Consider the following 19,323-nt stretch of genomic DNA (forward strand, 5'->3'; position numbering starts at 1 on the left):
TTTTGTTTGTTTGTTTGTTTGAGACAGAGTCTTGCTCTGTCAGCAGGCTGGAGTGCAGTGTTGAGATCTCTGCCCACTGCAGCCTCCCCCTCCCGGGTTCAAGCAACTCTCCTGCCTCGGCCTCCCAAGTAGCTGGGACTACAGGCATGTACCACCACACCCAGCTAACTTTTGTATTTTTAGTAGAGATGGGGTTTCACCGTGTTGGCCAGAATGGTCTCCATCTCTTGACCTCATGATCTGCCCGCCTCGGCTTCCCAAAGTGCTGGGATTATAGGCGTGAGCCACCGCACCCAGCCAGGTGTTTGGTTTTCTAAGGTAAGATTTTTATAGACCTTTGTTTAACCCGTTATAATTTTTGTTAAGAGCAGGTTAGTGCTTTAAGAGAAACCCATTGTGCTTTTATTTTAATGCTCAATTTACAGAAAAACTGGATGATACCCCTGTAGCTTTAGCTAATGTGTTTGCACACAGAATTTCTTTTACAATTAACCTTCCAAAACTTGCTTAAGCCTTCAAAACAATTCTTCAGCCTTTTAATGTAGGTAAAAATTCACATTCTTATGCCACCTTATAATCTTTTTACCAAGAGTATATTTTACTTTCCTTACACACCTTGCACATAAACTGTTCCTTCCGTAGTTTAAATACATGTTACGCTGTTAACGTCTAGCAACCTTTACCTTTGTTGAAAACCTTGGTAAGTTTGGGATTTTAATTATGTACTGGGTGCAGAGCCTAGGACCTAGACAGAAGTGCAGATAAGGTCTGGCTCATTCCAGCATTTAACTCCATGTGGCCTAGGTTTTACCTAACTACAAAGCAGGCAAGTTATACAGTTGAGTTACAGTGACATTTATAAAGCATTCAGGAGGCCTAATCACTTTTAAATTGTAAAACATTTCTTGCATAAATAAAAATTTCATGACTTTCACAGGCAATCTCTGGCACTGTTGATTGTGGATCCCATCTAGAGCTATATCAACAAAGCCATGTGGGTAAGAGCCGATTTGTCATTGAGCTGAAGGATGAAAGCAGGGGGAGCAGGCTTCTGTTTTGAGAAAAAGGAGGGAAGCTGAGAGGAACTTTAACTACAGATGCTGCTTGATTTAGGATGGAGTTATGTGTGGATGAACCCATCCATCCTCGTAAGTTGAAAATATCCTAAGTTGGAAATGCATTTAATATGCTCAGCCTACCTTCAGTGTGCTCGGAACATGTACATTAGCCTATGGTTGGGTGATATCATCTAACATGAAGCCTATTTTATAATAAAGTCTTGAATATTTCATGTAATTTATTGAAAACCATATTGAAAATGACAAACAGTTGTGTGAGTACTCAAAACTACAGTTTTTACAGTTTTGACTTTCACTCCGTCTTGAAGTCGAAAAGTTCTAAGTCAGGGACCGTCTGTATTCAGAGGTTGAGGTGAAGAACTCAGTAGGGAGGGAGGCTGAAGATAGAATCAAGCTAACAGAGCAAAGATCAGGAGGTATGGGGCGGGGGGACCTTGGCAACCAGGGCTAGATGTAGGGCGGGTCTGGAAGAGGAGGGCTAAGAGGCTGCAGGGCTAGAGAAGGTACGTAAGGATGGTGCAACTGCAGAAGGGCTTGAAGGGGCAAGTAGAGAGAGATCACATTTTAGAACTTCCCTTCTGTGAGACACATTCAGGAGCTCTGCTCAGAATGGGAGTCACTGGGCTTCAAGTGGGCCCTTGGTAAGGATAAAGACAAGACAGGCTGCAAAAACAAGAAAAAAGATGGATGTTGGTATTGGCGCCTAGGTACATCCTGGCTACACTATAAGCTCAGGTTTGCCTCTGCACAGCCAGATTATAGGTTGAACACCCCAAATCTGAAAATCCGAAATCCAGAATGGGATCCAAGGAACATTTCCTTTGAGCATCATGTCGAGTGCTCAAAAAGTTTCAGATTTGGGAGCATTTAGGACTTCAGATTTTCACACTTAAAATGCTCAACCAGTAAGTATAATGCAGATATTCCAAAATTTGAAAGAACCCTCCAAAGTTCAAAACACTTTTGGTTCCAAGCATTTTGTGTTTTACTTTGGTAACACTCAGTTGCCCTGGTATAGGAGCAGGAAAGATGGACAGGGAGACCTTGATCCAAGTTTGGGGTTTTGCCTGGTGGATTCAGCAAGAAGATTGCAGAATAATCAGATTCTTAGTCTGATTCTTGTCTGGGTCAGGAATGAAAAACAGTCAGAGGGGGCTGAGAAACCGACAGGAAATAAACCATAAATAATGGGACTGGAGGACTCTGAGGTCAGAGAGCTGTGGTGGTAGCTAGAGGGAGGAGAAGGATGCGCTCGTTTACAGTGCTCTAATCAGGCTCTGTTAAAGGAACTCACAGGGTAGGAAATAACATTTACTGGGTGCTTATTGTATGCAAAATACTAAAGTACACGCCAGGGACATTCAGAGCACTGCCCTCCAGGAGCTTCTGGTATAGGAGGGGGACGCACACATTTAAACACTTTTGTGCAATGTAGGATGGTCACTGCTGGAAGAGAGATGAAGAAGCCACCACGGAGCCCAGAGGAGGGTCACCCATGCTGCCAGGGGAGCGTGTTGGAGGCCTGACTCATCTTAGAGTTTGCCAGGCAGGCAGTGTGAGGGCAGGTGTTCTGCTCAGTGTGGGCAGAGGCAGAGGGTTTGAAGAAAGGCAGCAGCCTGGGGGGTGGCCAGGAGTTTAAGGCAGCGGTGCATGAATGGATGTCTCTTCATGTCACTCAGGATGCAGACATCTATGTAAGAGTTGTATTTTAGTTTATATTTTAACTATGCAAATTACTTGTTGAACATTTCTATTGTTTCTAATTTTTTTTTTCTGCTAGGAGCAAAATGGAATAAAACCTCTTTGAAGCTATATCTTTATTTTCTTAGAATCAATTTCTGCAAATAGAATTGTTAGTCAAAGGATATAAACATTTTAAAGATTTAAAAAACATAATTTGGCCTCCCGAGAAACAATACTAGTTAACCAATTAACTCCGCCAGCAGTGTACATACCTGAGTGCCCATTCTCCTGAGGCTTTACCAACTCAGAGTTTTTTCTCTTTTACTTCTGACTTTGAGCTGTGTGTCTGGTGAAATTTATGTCAATTTACTTTTTGTTGTTGTTTTTCTCAGACAGGGTCTCATTCTGTTGCCCATGCTGGAGTGTAGTGGCGTGATGGTGGCTCACTGCAGCCTCGACCTCCCAGGCTCAAGCAATACGCTCACCTCAGCCTTCAGAGTAGCTGGGACCACAGGCGTGTACCACCATGACCAACTAATTTTTGTATATTTTGTAGAGACAGCATCTCACTGTGTTGCCCAGGAGCAACTCCTGGGCTCAAGTGATCCTCCTACCTTGGCCTCCTCATGTGCTAGGATTATAGGCATGAGCCACTGTGCCCAGCCAATTTGCATTTTTTTTTTTTTTTTTTTGAGACAAAATCTCACACTATGTCCCAGGTTGGCATGCAGTGGTGCAATCATAGCTTCCTGTAACCTTGAACTCCTGGGGCCTCATGATCCTTCAGCCTCAGCCTCCCTAGTAGCTGAGACTGCGGGTACATGCAACCACACCTGGCTAATTGTTGTTGCTCTTGTTGCTGAGACAGGGTTTTGCTATGTTGCCTAGGCTGGTCTTGAACTCCTGGGCTCAAGACATCCTCCTGCCTCAGCCTCCCAAAGTGCTGAGATTGTAGGTGCCAGCCCTGCTGCCCAGCCCCAATTTGCATTTCAGTGAGACTTCTTTTCCCTCTCTCCTAGGAGAAACTGGCTCTGGGAAGACAACTCAGATCCCTCAGTACCTCTATGAAGGCGGGATCAGCCGCCAGGGCATCATTGCTGTGACCCAGCCTCGGCGAGTGGCTGCCATCTCTCTTGCTACTAGAGTCTCAGATGAGAAGAGAACTGAACTCGGGAAGCTGGTACCTGGTTTCCTTCTTTACTATTAGTACTTCTTAACTAAACAGCTCTCCCACCACGCCCGCTGCCTCTTACTTTTCCAAACAAGACTTCCTTTCTTGCCTGTTCTTCCAATTGTCTAGGCCTGTTTCAGGGTTCTTTACGTTCCATGTGCTTTGCTTTCAAAATCTGTTGTCAAGTTGGACAAATTAGTTGTTTTCCTTGAACATCTTTAAGCCTTCAGTAACTCTGTTAAATCGCTTATCTGTCTTTAGAAAAATTGTGAGCATTATGCTAGTGTGTATGTGAGAATTGAGAATGAGTCTCAGAACTGTATATAAGACAGATTTGGTTTTTTGTGTTTCTTTTTTTTTCTTTTTTTAATTTCGTTTTTGTTTTTCTTTTTTTTTTCTAAGACAGATTTATTTGTGTGTGTTTGTGTGTGTGTGTGTGCATATACTCATTTCACTTAAAAATATCTCAGAAATCTTTTCATATCTGTACATAACTTCACACGAAACTGTTAAATAGCTTGAATTTGAAGGTTGATTTTAAATATTCTTTGTAATACTTATCATAATTGCAGTTAAAGGAAACTTGACCATCGTCTCTCTCCCCAGCTAGATTGCATGCCTCCCTAGGGAGTAGGAAGGGGTTGGTGTTGGTCTTGTTCACTGTGGTAGTGCGAGTACCCAACTTACTCTGGATACAGTGGGCGCTCAAGAAATGTTTGATGACTGAATAAGTTGTTTCTTCCCACAGGTTGGCTATACAGTGCGCTTTGATGATGTCACCTCAGAAGACACTAGAATCAAGTTTCTAACAGATGGCATGCTTCTGCGGGAAGCAATTTCGGACTCCTTGCTTCGGAAGTACAGCTGTGTCGTTCTGGATGAAGCTCACGAACGGACTATCCACACAGATGTGCTCTTTGGCGTGGTGAAAGCTGCACAGAAGAGGAGAAAGGAACTGGGGAAACTGCCTCTGAAAGTATGCATCACACACAGGACATAGGCCTGGCTGGGCGCAGTGGCTCACGCCTGTAGTCTCAGCACTTTGGGAGGCCGAGGCAGGTGGATCACCTGAAGTCAGGAGTTCTAGACCAGCCTGGCCAACATGGTGAAACCCTGTCTCTACTAAAAACACAAAAAATTAGCCAGGTGTGGTGGTACATGCCTGTAGTTCTAGCTACTTGGGAGGCTGAGGCAGGAAAATCACTTAAACCCAGGAGGCGGAGGTTGCAGTGAGCCGAGATTGTGCCACAGCACTCCAGGCTAGGTGACAAGAGTGAAACTTCATCCCCCCAAAAAAAGGTAACAGACCTGTGTGCTTTGGCAGGGTATTTTCCTCTGTCCTGCTCAGAGCCTTGGAAGAAAGTTAACTATGATGGGGTGGCGCAGGCCTCAATCATCTGCTTTTGGGGCTGGAGAGGGACACGGAAAGGCTGTCCCAATGTTTGTTTCTGGTCCTCCTCTTCATTCTCTAATGCAGGTGATTGTGATGTCAGCTACAATGGATGTGGACCTGTTCTCTCAATATTTCAATGGCGCCCCCGTCCTCTACCTAGAGGGTCGGCAGCATCCAATCCAGGTGTTTTACACCAAACAGCCTCAGAATGATTACCTGCACGCCGCGCTTGTCTCAGTCTTCCAGATCCACCAGGTATGGTATGGGGTGCAAATTCCTGAAAAGCTCTCTTTTATCTTGCAATTGGTAGTGAGAACAATGAGCCTTGAAAAGAAAAGCTACTGAATAAAACAACTTTGTGAGTTGTGTCATTAAGATGAATAAGGAGGCTAGGCGCGTTGGCTCACGCCTGTAATCCCAGCACTTTGGGAGGCCAAGGCGGGTAGATCACCTGAGGTTAGGAGTTCAAGACCAGCCTGGCCAACATGATGAAACCCCATCTCTACAAAAAAATACAGAAATTAGCCGGGCGTGATGGCAGGTGCCTGTAATCCCAGCTACTCGGGATGCTGACATGGCAGAATTGCTTGAACCTGAGAGGCGGAGGTTGCAGTGAGCGGAGATCGCGCCATTGCACTCCAGTTTGGGTGACAGAGGGAGACTCTGTCTCAAAAAAAAAAAAAGAAAACGATGGATAAGGAGTTCATTTGCCATGTCTGAGTTTTTATCCTTTATTTATGATATCTCTAATATTCTCTGAAAAGAAAAATAATTCAGCTCTGACCAGCAACTTCTTACACTGAGCCAGAAAATTTCCATATGTTAGAGCAGTAGCTTACCAACTTGTCTTGATTATAACCCCCATTAAGAAGTACTTTTTATTTTACAACCCAGTATGCTATACCTATAACTGAAATAAGTCTATGAAATACTGCTTCTGGCCAGGCGTGGTGGCTCACACCTGTAATCCCAATGCTTTAGGAGGCCAAGGCAGGAAGATCACTTGACTCCAGGAGTTCAAAACCAGTATGACAACATAGCACAACCCTGTCTCTATAAAAAAATTAAAAATGTATTTGAAGAAGAAACACTGCCTCTTTTTCTACATGTGGGGTACTCTGATATTTTGTGCCCCACTTAAAGAAAAAGCTGTCCAGGCACAGTGGCTCATACTTGTAATCCTAGCACATTGGGAAGCAGAGATGGGTAGAATTACTTGAGTTTAGGAGTTTGAGACCACCGTGGGCAACATAACAAGACCTTGTCTCTACTGAAAATAAAAAAAAGTCAGCCAGGTGTGGTGATGCACACCTGTAGTCCCACCTAGTTGGGAGGCTGAGGTAGGAGGATCACTTCAGCCTGGAAGATTTAAGGCTGCAGTGAACTATGATCACTCCACTCCAGCCTGGGAGACAGAGCAAGATCCCATCTCAGTAAAAGAAAACAAGAAAAAGTTGACATTAGCCCAATAATAGGTTGTAACTTAGAGTTTTGGGTTTTTTTAAAACTATATCAGGAGAATATTTATAACTATTTTCTTATTTTATTAAACATTTACTTCAAAAATTTGAATCATTAATTCACTTTTGTTTAATTTGTATAAAATTTAATGTTGTTAACTTTCTGAGAAAATCCAGAAGCAAACTTTTAAAATTATTTTTTATTTAATTAATTAATTTACTTATTTAGAGGCAGGGTCTCATTGTGTCACCCAGGCCGGAGAACAGCGGCATAATCATAGCTCACTACAGCCCCGATCCCCTGGGACTCAAGCAGTCCTACTGCCTTTGCCTCCTGAGTATCTGGAACTATAGGCACACACCACTACACCATGCTAATTTTTTTTTATGTTTTATAGAGACAGGATATTGGTATGTTTCCCAAGCTGGTCTCAAACTCCTGGTCTCAGCTGAATTTCCCGACTCAGCCTTCCAAAGCACTGGGATTACAGATGTGAGAAACCATGCCCAGTCATTTTTTATTTTAAAATAAGTGATGCAGGTCGGGCGCAGTGGCTTAGGCCTGTAATCTCAGCACTTTGGGAGGTTGAGCTGGGTGAATTGCTTGAGGTCAGGAGTTCAGGACCAGGTGAAACCCCATCTCCACTAAAAAATACAAAAATTAGCTGGGCGTGATGGTGGGTGCCTGCAATCCCAGCTACTCAGGAGGCTGAGACAGGAGAATTGCTTGAACCCGGGAGGTGGAGGTTGCAATGAGCCAAGATTGGGCCACTGCACTCTAGCCTGGGCGACAAGAGCGAAACTCCATCCCCCAAAAAATAAATAAGTGATGCATATGGGGCTTAAAATTTTAAAAAGTCAAGTAGTTTATAGTAAAAGGCTCATAATAAAAGAATAGCAGTTGTTTTTACTTCAACATCCCAGGTTTCTGCTGTTTAGGGAACCTACTTTCAATCTCTAGATATTGCTTTCATAATTCTAAGCTACCTTGCTTTTACCACTGTTTCTTGAGTTATGGGTATCAGGCATCATATGCTAATTTCTTAGCATGGTGATAAGAGTTTCGAATGCCCCTCCCCTACCCGCTTTATCTCCAACCTCGTGACAGTTCTGTCATGGTGTTGTTTAGGTTTTTCTTTTTAAGACAGGATCTTGCTATGTTGCCCAGGCTGGCCGTGAACTCCTAGGCTCAATCAGTCCTCCCGCCTCAGCTTTGGGAATAGCTAGGACTGCATGCTTGCACCCCTGTGTCTGGCCTGTTATGATGTTTTCTAAGCCTAGTATCAATATTAACAATATTATGACCACACATTGCTAGCAGCACACCATCCCTAAACCTTGTTTCTTGAACAACATAGTTGTTTCTAGGTAGCTCTGGCTAACTTTTTCCCAAATGTTCCAACATCTCTCATATGCCAGTCATGAATAGTTCTATTTTATGCTACTTTTCCATTTGGGACATGTGGCTCTCCTAGGCCTTTGCGCAGTTGTCATGTTGACTCTTCCCTTTGTCACCATTTTCCTGTGGTGAAGCCCATTACTGTACCCCATGGCTTCCCAGTTTATTATTATTTTTTTGAAACAGTCTTGCTCTGTCGCCCAGGCTGGAGTGCAGTGGTACAGTCTCGGCTCACTGCAACCTCCGCCTCCTGGGTTCAAGCAGTTCTCCTGCCTCAGCCTCCTGAGTTTCTGAGACTAGGCAAGCACCACCACACCCAGCTAATTTTTTGTATTTGTAGTAGAGATGGGGTTTCACTGTGTTAGCCAGGATGGTATCGATCTCCTGACCTCATGATCCACCCGCCTCAGCCTCCCAAAGTGCTGAGATTACAGGCATGAGCCACTGTGCCTGGCCCTATTTTATTTTATTTCATTTCATTTATTTTGTTTTATTTTGTGACAAAGTCTTGCTCTGTTGCCCAGGCTAGAGTGCAGTGGCACCATCTGGACCTACTGCAACCTCCACCTCCTAGGTTCAAGCGATTCTTCTGCCTCAGACTCCCAAATAGCTGAGATTACAGGCGCCCACCTCCACGCCCATCTAATTTTTGTATTTTTAATAGAGACAGGGTTTCACCATGTTGGTCAAGCTAGTCTTGTACTCCTGACCTCAGGTTATCCACCCACCTTGGCCTTCCAAAGTGTCAAGCACTTTATTTCAAACAAATTAATATATATGATCAGAAATCAAAGAAAAATCAGGGCATTAGGTATGTCATTCACATTTGGGTGTTTTTACCTTTGAAAGAGGAACCCTGATTGGTCACGGTGGCTGATGCCTGTAATCCCAGCACTTTGGAAGGCCGAGGCAGGCAGATCCAGAAGTCAGGAGTTTGAGACCATCCTGGCCAATAGTGAAACCCTGTCTCTACTAAAAAAAATACAAAAAAATTAGCTGGGCATGGTGGTGGGCGCCTGTAATCCCAGCTACTTGGAAGGCTGAGGCAGGAGAACTGCTTGAACCTAGATGGGGAGGTTGCAGTGAGCTGAGATCGCACCACTGCACTCCAGCCTGCACAACAGTGTGAGACTGTCTCAAAAAGAAAAAAAAAAGAAAGAAAGTGAGGAACCCCGTTAACCTCAGTATCTCAAGCAGTTGTCCCAGTATAGTGTATTTTTTTGGATGTGTGAAAGTGCTGTTGATGGCATCATTCATTAAAGGCTCCTTTTCCAGCATGACTGCATCTGTTCATTTCCATGGATTAGGATTTCCCCAAGTTGCCTTCTGTTTTGTCAACTTCATCTTCAAGATGCTTATAAAAGTAAGGAAGCTTCATGCAGATTTTATTTGCTTCCCTGATTATGCTTTTCATGGTATTGCTCTTGTTAGAAAAAACAATCTGTTGATTTTTCTTCATAATTTCATCACTTGGCTTTTAAACATAGCTGGCTAACTCTTGTATTTTATAGTTTGGGTTTTTGTGTTTTTGAGACAGGGTCTCGTTCTGTCATCCTGGCTGGAGTGCAGTGGCAAGCAGCTGAAACTCTAGGCACGTGCCACCACCCCTGGCCAATTTAAAAAAAAAATGTCTTTTAGAGATGGGATCTTGCTGTGTTTCCCAGGCTGGTCACAAACTCCTGGCCGCAAACGATCCTCCTGCCTTGGCCTCCCAAAGTGCTGGGTTTACAGGCATGAGCCATCACACCCAGCCTGTTAATCGTTTTATGCACTGCTGGTAAGGGTTTTCTCCAAGGGAAACATCAACTTTTAGGCTCATTTACATTTTCATAGTTAAGAAAAAGAACTCTGGGAAACATCATCAATCACGATTGTCTTTTTCTATGCAAGCTGCAATTCTATCAATGCCTAGTAATCCCACTCTACCTTTTTTATAGGAAGCCCCTTCTTCACAGGACATCCTGGTGTTCCTCACTGGTCAGGAGGAGATCGAAGCCATGAGCAAAACCTGCCGCGACATTGCAAAGCACCTCCCAGACGGCTGCCCTGCGATGCTGGTCCTTCCTCTGTATGCCTCCCTGCCCTATGCACAGCAGCTCCGAGTCTTCCAAGGGGCCCCAAAGGTGAGTGCACCACCTCTTCTGTCCAGCCCCATTCTGGGCACCCAGACGGATCCACCAGTGAGGTTTGTGTACCTATTGCCAGGCTCCAGATGAGGTATATGGGATGGGATGCCCAGGTACCAGATCAGCTCATTGAGAAGGCACAGGGGTACAATGCACAGAGACAGATACAGCGCTCCTGTGACAGGAGCAGGGGGACAGTTATTGGGATGAGGGAGAGTATAATGAAAGCTGGAAGGTAAATGAGTGACTTCTGAGGACCAGCATAAATTGCATTTGTCCATAGTGCCATTTATTGTGTGCCTTCGCCATGCCAGGCACTATGCTAGCATTTATATCCACTGTCTCTCATCCTTGTGGGAACCAGCAAGGCAGGTTATGATCCCATGGGGATCCCAAGGCCCCAAGAGGGGAAGTAACAGTTGCTCAAGGGGCCACATAGTAAGTCACTGGCAGGGCCACGATTCCAGCCCACATCTACTTGCTTCTGATTCCCATGCTTGTTCCACTACATCTCATTGCCTCATATTTACCTTTAAGACTGCAACATCCCCTTCCCCCGCCCAGTTTAATGACCAACCATTGATATTAATGACTGCCATTAATAATGGAGTCATCTTTACTTGGTCATGAGTGAATTGTGGAAGTTAATGGTGAGAATATGTTTGAACACTTCTGAATCATCTGTGTGTCATACGGCTTTTTGGTTTTCTTCCTCCTTTTAGGGCTATCGCAAAGTGATCATTTCAACCAACATCGCTGAAACCTCCATAACCATTACAGGAATAAAATATGTAGTTGACACGGGCATGGTTAAAGCAAAGAAGTATAACCCTGGTGAGAATTTGTAGTTCATGAATGTCTCTCCTATGTCTAGTGAGCAACCACTGAAACTGTAGTCCCACAGTGTTCCTCTGAGTGAGTGTTTCATGTTTGTGACAAACAGATTTGGGTGGCAGGCACCACGGGTGAGATAATCTACAGTCTGAGTCCACAAAGGAGTCCTGAGGCGGGTATGTGAGACAGGAAGTAGAGGCAGAAAAGAGCCCAGGTTTAGCTAATGTGGGAAGACAGGGTCAGGGACCTGGGCAGAGGGTCCAGTACCCCATCAGGAGTTGCTCTAAGGCCAGGGACAGCTGGGTGTCAATCACAGGCTCTCATCAGAAAGTATATATATGGCTGGTTTGAGCTCCCAGGTTTCCCAGGAAGGAATCAGACCCCCCGGCTGGGGTGAGGCATGGAAGGTGAAGCACTGGCTTCTCCTGAGAAGGTGCAGTGAGAAGCTAACTTAAGGTCATCTTTACTTGTATCTGTTTTATACTTTGCTTAATTCCACAGAGGATTTGAGGCCACTGCATTTGTTGTTCCCAGTTATTGAACTGAAATGCTCTAGTAAACATTTGAGGGTCCTGACTTCCACTCGTGTGTCTTTTTGAGATGACATAGGTGAAAGAGCTTAAGTCTCCATTACCTGGCACAGAATACACCTTTATCAAGGAAATGAATCTCATTTACTGCTGGAAAACAGACATCACAGTATTTCTGTCTTAAAACAGAACTGGGAGAGCGGATAAAGCACACAAGTGATTTGAGACATTTAATTTCGGAGTCACTGATTGATAGTATGACCTATGACCACCATCCTAGTTTGTTGGATCTGTCCCAGTTTTAGCACCCAAAATCCCACATCCCAGGAAACCCTCTGTCCCAAGCAAACTGGAGGCGTTGGCCATCCTGCCATCTAAGCCAAGACCTTGGAAACTACACTTCTGGCCCCTTGCTGCATGCATGAGGTTTTTCTGATGTGTTTGGAACAGATTTCACACTGGGTTTTTTGCAGAGCCTTATTTCACTAGGGCCAAACCACTGGAGAGCAACCTGGTTTTGCGCTATCCAATGTGCTAGTGTTGAGATTTTCTGGACCCCTGTGTTGCTGAAAGAACCACGGGTGTGCTGCTTTTTTTCAACACTGTAGAAAGAGTTTGTTCATGTGATAAAGCACTAATGGGGCTCCCTCTCCATCCAGACAGTGGTCTTGAGGTATTAGCAGTGCAGCGGGTATCGAAGACCCAGGCTTGGCAGCGCACAGGGAGGGCTGGCCGAGAGGACAGTGGCATCTGTTACCGGCTCTACACGGAGGAGGAGTTTGAGAAGTTTGATAAGATGACTGTGCCAGAGATCCAGAGGTAGGCACCAGTCGCTCCTGCACTGCTGCTGCTTGTCCCCATGTCTCTCCTGCTTGCCCAGAGCTGCAGCTTTTACTCACACTCCCTGCTGAGTGGTTCTGACTCACTGGTAGAGGGATCAGGTAATGACCCTGGTCTCATGCTCTTCACAGGTGTAACCTGGCCAGTGTCATGCTTCAGCTTCTAGCAATGAAAGTCCCAAATGTGCTCACCTTTGACTTCATGTCCAAGCCATCTCCAGGTAAGTGAAATCCAGCTTTGCAGAAGGTGGGTGAGGAGAAAAACAACAAATGGACACGTCCAAAAAAGTAAAATATTTTGGTCATCCCCTTTTGTTTATTTAATTTTGTGAATAACAACATTAACTATTAGAGAAGCATCTTAAAATCATGAAATCATAGATAGATAAGTTGATTGACTTTAAAGAGACAGAGTCTCGCTGTGTGGCCCAGGTGGGAGTACAGTGTCTATTCACAGGTTCCATCATAGTGCACTACAGCTTCCAACTCCTGGGCTCCAGCGATCCTCCCACCTCAGCCTCCCAAGTAGCTGGGGCCACAGGCATGTGTCAGTGCTTCTAGCTGTGAAATGATAGATTCTGCACTATCAGCACCATCCATAAGGTTCCTTGACCTCTGGAACAAGTGAAGATCATCATGCGAGTCCTTGGGGTACTGCAGAAATTTAATAAAATTGTACTTTTATCAGCACAGGGACTGCAAAGATCACATTTCTTTGCTTTTTACTGGAATTTGATCAGTCTCTTCTGTTCATTAGTAATTTCTCTACAGAGGAAGAAAATAATTGGAATTCTTTATGAGAGTAGCTTTGGCACCTGACCTCTCATCAATGTACCATTTTCCTTTTCCTCCCACCCCACCCTTTTCTTAAGAAATGCAATTGGTTTAAAAAGAAAAAAGAGGCTAGGCGCAGTGGCTGACACCTATCTATAATCCCAGCACTTTGGAAGGCTGAGGTGATCCACCCACATCAGCCTCCCAAAGCAGGAACTCCTGAGGTCAGGAGTTCAAGACCAGCCTGGCCAACATGAAACCCCATGTTTGAACCCCAAGATGAAACCTCATCTCTACAAAAATACAAAAATTAGCCAGGCACGGTGGTGGGGGCCTGTAGTCCCAGCTACTCAGGAGGCTGAAGCAGGAGAATTGCTTGAATCTGGGAGGCAGAGGTTGCAGTGAGCCAAGATCGCACCACTGCACTTCAGCCTGGGTGACAAAAATAAAAACAGGGAGGAAGGGAAGGGAAAGAGGAAGGGGAAATTGGGGGGAGAGGGGGAAGGGCAGGGAGGGAAGAAGGAAGGAAGGGAAGGGAAAGGGAAGGAAGGAAGGGAAAGGGGAGGGGGAGGGGAGGTGGGGAGAAAGGAAAAACACAAAGTAACCCATTGATGGGTATACAAGGGTCCTGCCCTGATCCTCAGGTTCATAGTTTTCTTCCCCTTGAACAACCACTGGAACCATTTTCTAGTAGACTTCTAGAGCAAATGTATGCATATGTGAGTATATGTAGTGGTTTAATTTATTGATTTTCGAGACAGGGTTTCACTCTGGTTTTCCAGGCTGGAGTGCAATGGCGCATTCTCAGCTCACTGCAGCCTCAACCTCCTGGACTCAGATGATTCTCCCACATCGGCTTCCCGAGTAGCTGGGACTACAGGTGTGAACCACCATGCCACCCCTGTAGTATGTTTTTGTTTTGTTTTTCTGGGTTTTTTTTTTGAGACCCAGGCTGGAGTGCAGTGGTGCCATCTCAGCTCGCTGCAATCTCCACCTACTGGATTCAAGTGATTCTCCTGCCTCAGCCTCCCAAGTAGCTGGGACTACAGGTGTGCACCACCATGCCCGGCTAATTTTTGTATTTTTTAATAGAGACAGGGTTTCACCATGTTGGCCAGGCTGGTCTTGAACTCCTGACTTCAGGTGGTCCTCCCGCCTTGGCCTCCCAAGTGCTGGGATTATACTCGTGAGCCACCATGTTCAGCATGTAGTATGTTTTAAAACACAAATAGCAACACACATTGAGCACTGTTCAGTGCATGATTTTTTTTTTCATGGCTAAATCCTGACAAACAAAGGAATAAGATGCATAGCTGTAAGGAATGATTAAAATCCAACACCTCTGTACCCAGTTGAAGCCCCAAGGACCCCTCCCTGGCTGCCCTCACCTCCTTTCACTCCCTTGGGGCAACCACTCCCCCACATCTTGTTTGTAGTTGCCTTGCTTTTCTTTATTGTTTCACTGTATGCATATGTATCCCTAAACCACCCTTGGTTTCAGTTTGTAAGTTTCTGTTATTTATTCCTTAGTAAGTTGTTTTCGCTCAGTATGTTCTGTACAGTTTGTTTGTGTTGATGCTTTTTCACACTAACTGCTCTTCCATTCTGTGAATAAATGAAAATGCATTTATCCATCCTCCTATTGATAAAATTGCTTTAAAAAAACAGTGAAAAGCACCTTGCTTTTTTTCACTTAATACATTTTACAGATCATTCCTTATTGGGATGTATATATTTACTACATCTTTAAAAATGCTTTTTTATTCTCTAATAGATAATATATTTACAAGGTCCAAAGTTTAAAAAATATAAAATAGTAAATAGTAATAATGTCCTTCTCACCCTCTTGTCTCCCAGCTTCCCAGCTGGCCTCTGACACAACTGGTATTTCCATTGTTTTGTGTTTGGTTCTGGCAATATGGTCTCTGTGCAGTGTATGAGTAAATCTGCAGGTGAAATTCATAAGTGTAACATTGCTGGGTCAATGGATGTGTATATTCAAACTCTACATACATATTGCCAAATTACAAGTCACTTAAAAAGGGCATGATGGCTTACGCCTGTAATCCTAACACTTTGGAAGACTGAGGCAGGCAGATAACCTGAGGTCCGGAGTTCAAGACCAGCCCGGCCAACATGGTGAAACCCCGTTTCTACTAAAAATACAAAAATTACCTGGGCATGGTAGTGTGCACCAGTGGTCCCAGCTACACAGGAGACTGAGGCAAGAGAATCTCTGGAACCTGGGAGGTGGGGGCTGCAATGAGCCAAGATCACCCCATTTGTTCTTCAGCCTGGGCCACAGAGCAAGATTCTGTCTCAAAAAAGAAAAGGGAATTGAACTGAAGACAGTGATGTCATTCTGTAACACATGCGTCAGGCGGGTAGTGGTGGTTGTGAGTTTTGCTATTGTTTGATATAGAGTTATCAAAAACTCCCAGAAATACTGAACTAGCTGCAACTTTATCCTTTCTGGATTTTCGGCTCCTTTTTATGTCTCCGTTTCTTTAGATCACATTCAGGCGGCCATTGCCCAACTGGACCTGTTAGGTGCTCTTGAACATAAGGATGACCAGCTTACCCTGACTCCAATTGGAAGAAAGATGGCAGCATTTCCTTTAGAACCCAAATTTGCCAAAGTAAATGATACCCTCTCCTCAGTCCCCTTTCTGTACATTACAGGTTAGCCATCCCAAAGTAGAACCGTTAACCCAGTGCTTCTAGATTAATCTCACTTTTTCTCTTAAATAATTACCCCGTAGTTTGCATATAGCCCTGATTTATGTTCAGTGTGGGATTCAGAGACACCAAGTCAAGTGTCCTACCCATAAGAAATTTGGAACTCTGGGCCAGGCACGGTGGCTCATGCCTGTAATCCCAGCTCTTTGGGTGGCTGAGGCGGGTGGATCATGAGGTCAGGAGTTCAAGACCAGCCTGGCCAAGATGGTGAAACCCCATCTCTACTAAAAATTACAAAAAATTTAGCCGGGAGCAGTAGCACACATCTGTAATCACAGCTACTCAGGAGGCTGAGGCAGGAGAATCACTTGAACCGGGGAGGTGGTGGTTGCAGTGAGCCAAGACCATGCCACTGCACTCGAGGTTGGGTGACAGAGCAAGACTCTCTCAAAAAAAAAAAAGAAAGAAAAATATTTGGAACTCCGTAGGGAAGGCAGTCATCTGTTTTATTTAATATTAAAGAGTAAAATAACACTAATGTACATAGCCATGGTTTCAGAAATACCTGCCCTTTAACTCCTTAGAAAGGAACCTGCAAAAGCAATATGCAGAAATAGTGTATTATAAAGCTGGGAGAAAGTTTACACAATTTTAAATTTTGGTTTGCAGACCATCCTTATGTCCCCCAAATTCCACTGTACAGAGGAGATCCTGACCATTGTCTCCCTGCTGTCTGTGGACAGCATCCTCCACAACCCTCCTTCCCGGCGGGATGAAGTACAAGGGGTCCGGAAGAAGTTCACATCCAGTGAAGGGGATCACATTACTCTGCTCAATATCTATCGGACCTTTAAAAGCATAGGTGGAAATAAGGTGAGCCTTGTCTTGTTCCTTTTCTCCAGTGACAGCTGCTTTCCCTTCTTCTCTGGTATGTGATTCCCTTTTTGTACTAAAGGCATACACATACTACATTTTCCCTTTTTGGCTGAATTATCTAAAGAGTCACAAAATGAAAGCCAGACATCATTTTAGAAATATCTGAATACTGGGCAATTACCAAGGAAGATGTGTCATTCCGGTCTTTGTGCTGAATGTGTTTAATTCAGCAAGACTTAAGTGACTCCCAACCCATCAAAACTTAATTGGAACTTAATAAAGTAAATATGACTAATAATGAGAGTGCATACCAATTAATGAGTGCTTATTCTATGCCAAGCCCTATGAGAAACACTTTTTAATGTGTGATCTCATTCAGTATGGTAATCCTAAGAAATGAGCACTGTTACTAGTTTTTATATTCATGAAACATAGTCATGGAAATGAAGCTTTGTGTAGTTGAAAAACTTGCCCAGGGCCAGGCAGTTTCTCAAGCTTGTAATCCCAGCACTTTGGGAGGCCAAGGCAGGTGGATCACGTGAGCCCAGGAGTTCCAGACCAGCGTGGCCAACATGGCAAAACCCCATGTCTACTAAAAATACAAAAATTAGCCAGGCATGGTTGTACACACCTGTAATTCTAGCTACTCAGGAGGCTGAGGCACAAGAATCATTTGAACCTGGGAGGCAGAGGTTGCAATGAGCCAAGACCTTGCCACTGCAGCACTCCAGCCTAGGTGACAGAGTGAGACTCTGTCTCCAAAAAAAGAAAAAGATGCTTATGGGCATAATGGCTCACGCCTGTAATCCCAACACTATGGGAGTCCAAGGCGGGTGGATCACCTGAGGTCGGAAGTTCAAGACCAGCCTGAGCAACATGGAGAAACCCCATCTCTACTAAAAATACAAAAATTAGCCAGGCGTGGTGTCGCATGCCTGTAATCCCAGCTACTTTCGAGGCTGAGGCAGGAGAATCACTTGAACCTGGGAGGCGGAGGTGAGCTGAGATCGTGCATTCCATTGCATTCCAGCCTGGGCAACAAGAGTGAATCTCCATCTCAAAAAAAAAAAAAAAGAAGGAAGGAAGGGGGGGGGGAGGGGAAAAAAAGCCTTAACATAAATCGATTGGGCATTTATATTTCCTTTTCTGTGTCTGTTCATATCCTTTGTCTATTTCTCTACTGGGTTGTTGATCTTTTTCTTAATGACTTGTAGAACTTTTAAGATCTATTCTCACAGGGCGTGGTGGCTCACACCTGTAATCCTAGCACTTTGGGAGGCCGAGGCGGGTGAATCACCTGAGGTCAGGAGTTCGAGACCAGCCTGGCCAACATGGTGAAACCCTGTCTCTAAAAAAAAAAAAAAAAAAAAATCTATTCTGGAGATTCTAATCTTTCATTGGATATGATGATACAAATATCCCAATCTGGGAAACTTTAAGTTTTTCTTTAGTTTAAATTAATACTTTTCCTTATAATTCATGGTTTTTGATATAAAAATATTTTCCTGCATTCCTTTTTGGCCTCTGAAGTTTTTCCTCTGAATTCAACTGTGTTCTAAAAATGTCATTATGTTTTCTCTATAGAAATGAGAGGATTGTTAGCTGGGCATGGTTGTGCGTGCAGATAATTCAAGTTGTTTGGGAGGCCGAGGTGGGAAGATTGGTTTGCAATGAGCTATAATTGTATCACTGCACTCCAGCCTAGGTAACAGAGCAAGATGCTATCTCTATAAACAAATAAATACTGAATTAATGGGTTGTGCTATCACCCTTTCTCCTATTCAGGATTGGTGCAAAGAGAATTTTGTCAACAGCAAGAATGTGATACTGGTAGCTGAAGTCCGAGCACAGCTGAGGGACATCTGTTTAAAGGTATTGTCTGTTCCTAGTGTTCTTTGGGTGACAAAGCTGTCACTTTGTTCAAGGTAGAAATTTTTAAATTGCTTATTGCTAGTGATTATAAAAGGAATTCTCATTGTAGAAAATTTCACAAAGAAGGAAAAAAGTAAGTTACCCACATCTCAGTAGTTTAGTCTGTTTCCTGATAGCCTGTTTTTTATTGCATGTTTTTACATAGTAAATTACATTATATTTATAATTTATATTTGGTTTTATAATCTTTATAAGCATTTTCCAGAGTTAGATAAATTCTTCATAAGAATTTTTTTTAGTGGGAATATTGCCATTATTTTCTTTTAGATTACAAAAGCAGTGCATAGTTGTTAAATGCTGACACAATGCAGAAAATAGTAATTTATAATGTAGAAAGTTTAAAAGTATCCCATAATCCTGCTACTCCAGAAATAACTGCTGTTAATAGTTTGAGGCAGATCCTTCTAGAATTTGTTTCTGTGTTTGTGTTTTTGTGCATACGTGTGTGTGCCTGTGTGTGACTACACACACACGGATATGTGTATATGATGTACATGTTCCACAACTTGCTTTCTTCCACATAGCACTTTTTTTTTTTTTTTTTTTTT

At 43.8% G+C, this 19,323-nt stretch overlaps 1 protein-coding gene across 2 annotated transcripts in view; it reads left to right on the plus strand.

The window, feature by feature from the left end:
• DHX33 (DEAH-box helicase 33) overlaps positions 1 to 19,323 on the plus strand; it is a 32,200-nt gene that overhangs the window by 5,892 nt on the left and 6,985 nt on the right. Inside the window, exons 2-11 of one of the 2 annotated variants that reach the window (XM_017520470.2) lie at positions 3,782 to 3,942; positions 4,682 to 4,909; positions 5,411 to 5,581; positions 10,123 to 10,308; positions 11,034 to 11,145; positions 12,335 to 12,494; positions 12,647 to 12,735; positions 15,800 to 15,927; positions 16,637 to 16,840; positions 18,629 to 18,715. In XM_017520470.2, the coding sequence (XP_017375959.1) occupies positions 3,782 to 3,942; positions 4,682 to 4,909; positions 5,411 to 5,581; positions 10,123 to 10,308; positions 11,034 to 11,145; positions 12,335 to 12,494; positions 12,647 to 12,735; positions 15,800 to 15,927; positions 16,637 to 16,840; positions 18,629 to 18,715 (1,526 nt within the window). The remainder of the gene's footprint in view (positions 1 to 3,781; positions 3,943 to 4,681; positions 4,910 to 5,410; positions 5,582 to 10,122; positions 10,309 to 11,033; positions 11,146 to 12,334; positions 12,495 to 12,646; positions 12,736 to 15,799; positions 15,928 to 16,636; positions 16,841 to 18,628; positions 18,716 to 19,323) is intronic. The other variant, XM_017520472.2, reaches the window with a different exon arrangement.

This window comes from Cebus imitator, unplaced genomic scaffold (genome assembly GCF_001604975.1).
Source record: "Cebus imitator isolate Cc_AM_T3 unplaced genomic scaffold, Cebus_imitator-1.0 Scaffold841, whole genome shotgun sequence".
Lineage (NCBI taxonomy): Eukaryota > Metazoa > Chordata > Mammalia > Primates > Cebidae > Cebus > Cebus imitator.